The sequence below is a fragment of the Lygodium microphyllum genome, chromosome 1, assembly GCF_053477565.2.
Source record: "Lygodium microphyllum isolate KBCC chromosome 1, Lygodium_microphyllum_v1.1.10, whole genome shotgun sequence".
In the NCBI taxonomy this organism is placed as follows: Eukaryota; Viridiplantae; Streptophyta; class Polypodiopsida; order Schizaeales; family Lygodiaceae; genus Lygodium; species Lygodium microphyllum.
Window position 1 is genome coordinate 10,794,764 of NC_141135.1, and position 5,035 is coordinate 10,799,798.

At 43.0% G+C, this 5,035-nt stretch overlaps 1 protein-coding gene across 2 annotated transcripts; it reads right to left on the reverse strand.

The window, feature by feature from the left end:
* Positions 1–2,155: 2,155 nt before the first annotated feature.
* LOC148040839 (uncharacterized) lies at positions 2,156–4,470 on the reverse strand. Of its 2 annotated transcripts, XR_015689060.1 has the most exons (2): positions 2,979–4,470; positions 2,156–2,871 (listed from the first exon to the last, which is right to left on the reverse strand). XR_015689060.1 is itself a non-coding variant. In XM_087669200.1 (1 exon), exon 1 carries the CDS (start codon positions 4,394–4,396, stop codon positions 3,077–3,079), a length of 1,320 nt encoding a protein of 439 aa, XP_087525326.1. In that variant the 5' UTR covers positions 4,397–4,470; the 3' UTR covers positions 2,914–3,076. The 2 variants fall into 2 exon arrangements, 1 of the variants encoding a protein (XP_087525326.1); XM_087669200.1 differs by lacking the exon at positions 2,156–2,871 and having other exon boundaries at positions 2,914–4,470.
* Positions 4,471–5,035: the final 565 nt, after the last annotated feature.

Below are 5,035 nucleotides of genomic sequence, written 5' to 3' on the forward strand. Positions count from 1 at the left end.
ATCCGTTTTGCCATACGAAGACGAAACACATTGAAGTGAGGTATCACTTCATACATGGAGTCGTGGATGACAAGTCTGCTGACCTTGTCAAGATCTCCACTAATGAAAATCTTGCAAATTTGCTCACGAAAAGCCTCACTACTGAGCGCTTTGCCTTTCTCAAGAGATTGATGGGCGTTGAATGAGATGACATTTTTCCTCGTCCTGTTGTACATGTGTGCATTGTACTTTCACTTCTCACTAGGCAAATTCGCCTTTAAGTGGGAGGTTGTTGGAGGTAAAGGCGCCTCTGCCTAGACGCCCGGGTATTACTACACTGACAATACCCGCCACTGCACACTGCAAGTGACGAGCATCCATCACCGTCACTTTATTCTTTATTTTTTAAGTGACAGTTTGAATAAAGAAAGGCCCGTTCACACATTGTGATTGTTGGAGTTCCCATTTGTGTCTCTCTCTCTTCTTGCTCTTGCTCTCCGCCATAGCTCACTTCCAAGCAAGCTTCGATCCTACTCACCTTTCAACATCCTCATTCCTACTATAATCTAATTTTTGACTTGTTGGCAACCATCTAATCTAAGTCAGGCATGAAACAACTAGAGCAATTGGAAAGGAATTTCTTATGGAGTGAAAAGTGGGATAAGTTCAAGATACCAAAAGTTTATTGGGCTATATGCACCACACCAAAAAAGCTAGGAGGTTTAGGAATACCAAACCTATAAGCGTTGGCAACTAAACTAGTTGTCCGATGGTTTGCCATAGCTTGAATAGGAAAGAGAAAGGTAGGATAACTCTCTTACATGCTTTGTGCAAAAATTTCCACATAGTAAGATGCCCCAAATGGAAAAACTTAACCCCTCTCATAGTTATTCTCAATCAAGTGGAAATTAAAATCAAGCACTCCTCTAAATTAACAAAAGGCATTTGAGAGACATGGTTTAAGTATAAGAAGCTTCTTACTCTTGCTGCGCCCTAATCTTACCTTACCTTGGGCCTCAGCTGATGATGTCTAGTTCAACTCCTTCCAGAACTCTACCTTAGGGGAAGTTCTAAATCAAGCCTACAAGCTATACATGAAAGATATCCAAGTATGGCAGAATCTTTGGAATACCAAATCTAAGGCATGGCTTGCGACAAAGCAACTTAAGAGTAAGTTTCACTTAAAGCAAGCTAAGGTGATCCTAATCAAAAGCAAGACCAACTTATGGGCCCCCCACCTTTCAGTTGTTATCACCATCAACCTCCCTTTCAATGCTAAGAGGAGTGTGCTTAGTGGGTGATAAATCTCTCCTCCCGCTCCCTAACTCGCAAAAAGACTTAAATGTATCATACTATAAGTTAAATGATAGATGGCACATCAACTAGTGGAGCCCTCAACTATGGATATACAGATTTGCTAATCTTTGGCTACCTGTGATGCAACCCAAAATCTCATATTTAATGTGGCTAATAACCCTTAAAGCTCTATGGACTAATGAGAGGGCTCGTAAAGTAGGAATAAGTAAGACTACCCCCCAAATGCAACCATCAAGTAGAATCTATTCCCCATATTTTCTATGGTTATCCCTATAATACTAATTTTTTTTTGCTTCTTATAGGTCTTGATCATGCCATATCATCCACCTAAGATATCATGGAAGGAAATTATTTTGGGGAAAATTTATGGCCTTCCCTGATATGGAATTGGTTGAGGGGTTTTTATCTTTGGAATATTTGGACTAGCAAAAATAAAAAGACTTTTGAAAATATAACTTTGAAACTTTTCTATGGCTTTAAATATGATTTTTTGTTGCAAGTTGAGATGGATATGGACAAGGTGCAAAAGGTCTATTAAGAATTTCAACTGCGTTCGAAAGTTGAAGAGGTTGCAAATATACTAATGGAAATGAAGAACAAGCTCAACTAGGAGAAAACTAGGAGAAAAAGAAACATCTTTTTTAGTAGATGCTGTTGTAAATGCTCACAATTAATCGGGATGCTTCCCTATACTGAAGCAAAGACAAATCACTATGACAGCTGTATATTAACCTTTTTCCTCTTTTAATACATTTCAAGCTTCCTTCCCAAAAAAAAACATACATCATAAAATATCCCAAACCAATCATTAGTTATTGAGAGACGTTGCTACACAAGCAAAACTGCAAGGCAAACCTTGCAGGTACTAGCATTTCCAAAGCCACAAAGCCATGTATTATCACATGCATGAGTAATCAAAACCTTGTGAGTGTTTTCAAACCAGGGTACAAAGATCAATAACTCAAGCTCATTTAGATGTTTTTGTCCTTTGCATTTACTGGTGTAAGTGTTGCTTCGGAGGCTTTAAGAAGACTGTTCCTAAGCTCAGCTTCTGTCCTGGACAACGAGAGAGATCCTAAAACCTAGAGATCATAAGAGCGCTAATTCAAACAAAGTCTCATGAGAATAAATAACTAGAAACCGCCACCCGGCTGAATCATGCATTGTTTCACGAAGGCTAAAAAGCAGCTAAAGAAATCCATTTACAGACAGGAACTCCAAGATGCTCCCCAAGATACCAAGCTGCCAGGGAAACAATGGAGCTGTAATCTTTTTGTTCAGGCACCTCCCTGAAGGCAAGCCGGCCATATACATATCCAGCTAATCAAAAGGCTGGTTGAGGTGATCACTCTCACAGCTTCATGCGGATCCATTTGGCTCTCTTTGGGGTCTTCCTCCTGTAGAGGTGCCACAAGCTGCAATCCTCCAAGCACATCATACAAGATGGTGAAAACAACTGCAAGTTGGCAATACCAATACAACTGAATGCAAGGCATTGACAAAGAAATCAGTAGATAAACAGCTAGCCCTAATCCGTCCTATGCCAAGGCCGTCAAGTTGATTCTATACAAATGTCTGCAATTCGCCAACACTCATGTCAAGAGAGCAAAACCCAAAGATCGCTAAAGAGTCCATACAATTTTTTAGGCTTCTATAAGAATCAAGATGACAAATTGCATTACCGTAAGTTCAAGTACAAAGGACTTCAGGTTTCTGAGAGTGAAGGCCCACCAAGTGTACAAGGACAAGAACCACCAACAGGCTAAACATACATCCTCAGTTAAGGAGGCTCCAAGTCTTTGTCCTCAAATCTAGTTAAACCAAGCTCCTCGTCTGTCATTGATGAGTTCAAATAAGTACCTTTATTCAAAGACTTCCCAGCTTGTGTAGGCTTGACCCTCATGTTTGCAAGCTGACCTCCTACCCATGGTGGGTTCAAGAAAGAATTAATCCAAAGACCTTCTCCAGTTATCTTGTGCTTGTAATCTGGATAGTTGCGATGTCTCTTGCTGTGTGTGTGATCCCACCACTCCCATGGAGCTGTGAAAACCGAATGCCACAATGCTGCAATATGCTCCTTCCGCTCATGATTAAAACAACCGTAGTTGGCCTTATGGTGCCTCCTATGATGATCACACTCGTACTCACAATGGCTATCATAATCATGGTGATGATGGTTATGGTTTCCATGTGTTACAGATGAAGGTATGGCCCTTCTTGTATCGGTATCACCAGATATGGAGGCTGCCTTCCTTGCATCCACTTCCTCGAGCCGCTTTGTTACCCACTCTGGGTACATCCTTGGACTCAGCCACAGCCCATAGCCCTCTGTCTTATGCTTGAAATCAGGTGACCTGGAGCACCATTTGCGGTGCCGCAAGTCCAGCCACTGTGAAGGGTCTTTGAAATACTGCTCCCATCGCTCGTATCTGCTCGTCTGCAGGCAAGGTATTATGGGCCGAGCCTCCCGGCGGGCAAAGCAGTCATCATCGTGTTCTGTCTCGGTGGGGAGACGCACAAAGTGGAAGTCATGTGCCCTGATCTTGGAGTCGAAACAGGAGCCCGGGATGTTCGAAGTGGAGAGGCTGAGGGTGCCGTTGACATGGATGAGGTCGCGGATCCGTAGGAAAGCCACAGCGGAGCGTGCGAGGTCCTTCGAGAACTCGACGCAGATGTGGTGGGTGGTGCCACTGCGGCTACCATCATGAGCACTGTAATGACCACCGCCATGAGCATCATCATGATAAGGCCCAACATCATGGTGATCAGGGCTACCATCACCATCACGATTAGGGCAGCTTTCGCGGATATCGAGGAAGGCGTTAGCAAGCAATCTGGACCCAAGCTGGAGGATCTGGACATCGCGGGTCACGCGGCCTACGAAGCTCACCAGGTCGCAGGTCGTCTTCCCGTCCCAGGAGATCGTGCCCGGGGGATCGAAGCCATACGCCGAGGGATCCTCCAAACTGTTGGAGCTCTGACGAGAGGAAAACCAACACTGCGAAGAAAAAGAAAGCCGGGGAGCTGCCGCCGCTACGGCGACCCCGGCTATGGCGGGGACCTGCCTCGGACACCCAGGCCACCTCGCACTTCGCCGCATATCTGTGTTGTTAGGCTCTCATGAAAACCCAGGTGGTGTTAGATTTGCGAATTCTTCCATACAAATACTTTGATTTGAAGTAGAGAGTTAAACTTTCAAGCCTTCCCAAGTAGCTTAAAAGCTACCTTGCAAAACCAATACCTCTTTCTTAATACACTAAATGTAGCTAAGCAATCACACCTCATAGATCTAAACAACTCATTCAGTGTCCATTTCCTCTCCTTTTTTGCATTATCAAGTAGAGAGTTAAAACGCATAATCGGTAATATATACATTGATAGGATATTTACATCAAAACAATATGAGAATTGGACCTAGAGGCCGCCAAAGCCCTTCTTAATACTTGAATAAGTGTTTGAAGGCTAATGTAAACACTAATTATTTCTTCTTAAGAGCTTTGAAAATGGTAAGAACTTCAATTTGCAAGTTCTAGGCATTGCATCCAAGGCTACTTTACCCTCTTTCGTGATGAGAAGTTCGTTGATATTAGATCAAAGGTGTTTCGAGATCACTTGTCTATAGTACATTCCATAACTCTAGGCTCTTCACTTATGAAACACCCTTGTCTCCAAAAAGTGTTGTCCTAATTTTGGCTGAAGTATCAAGGCTAGCTTATTGAAATCATTCATTCACTCTACA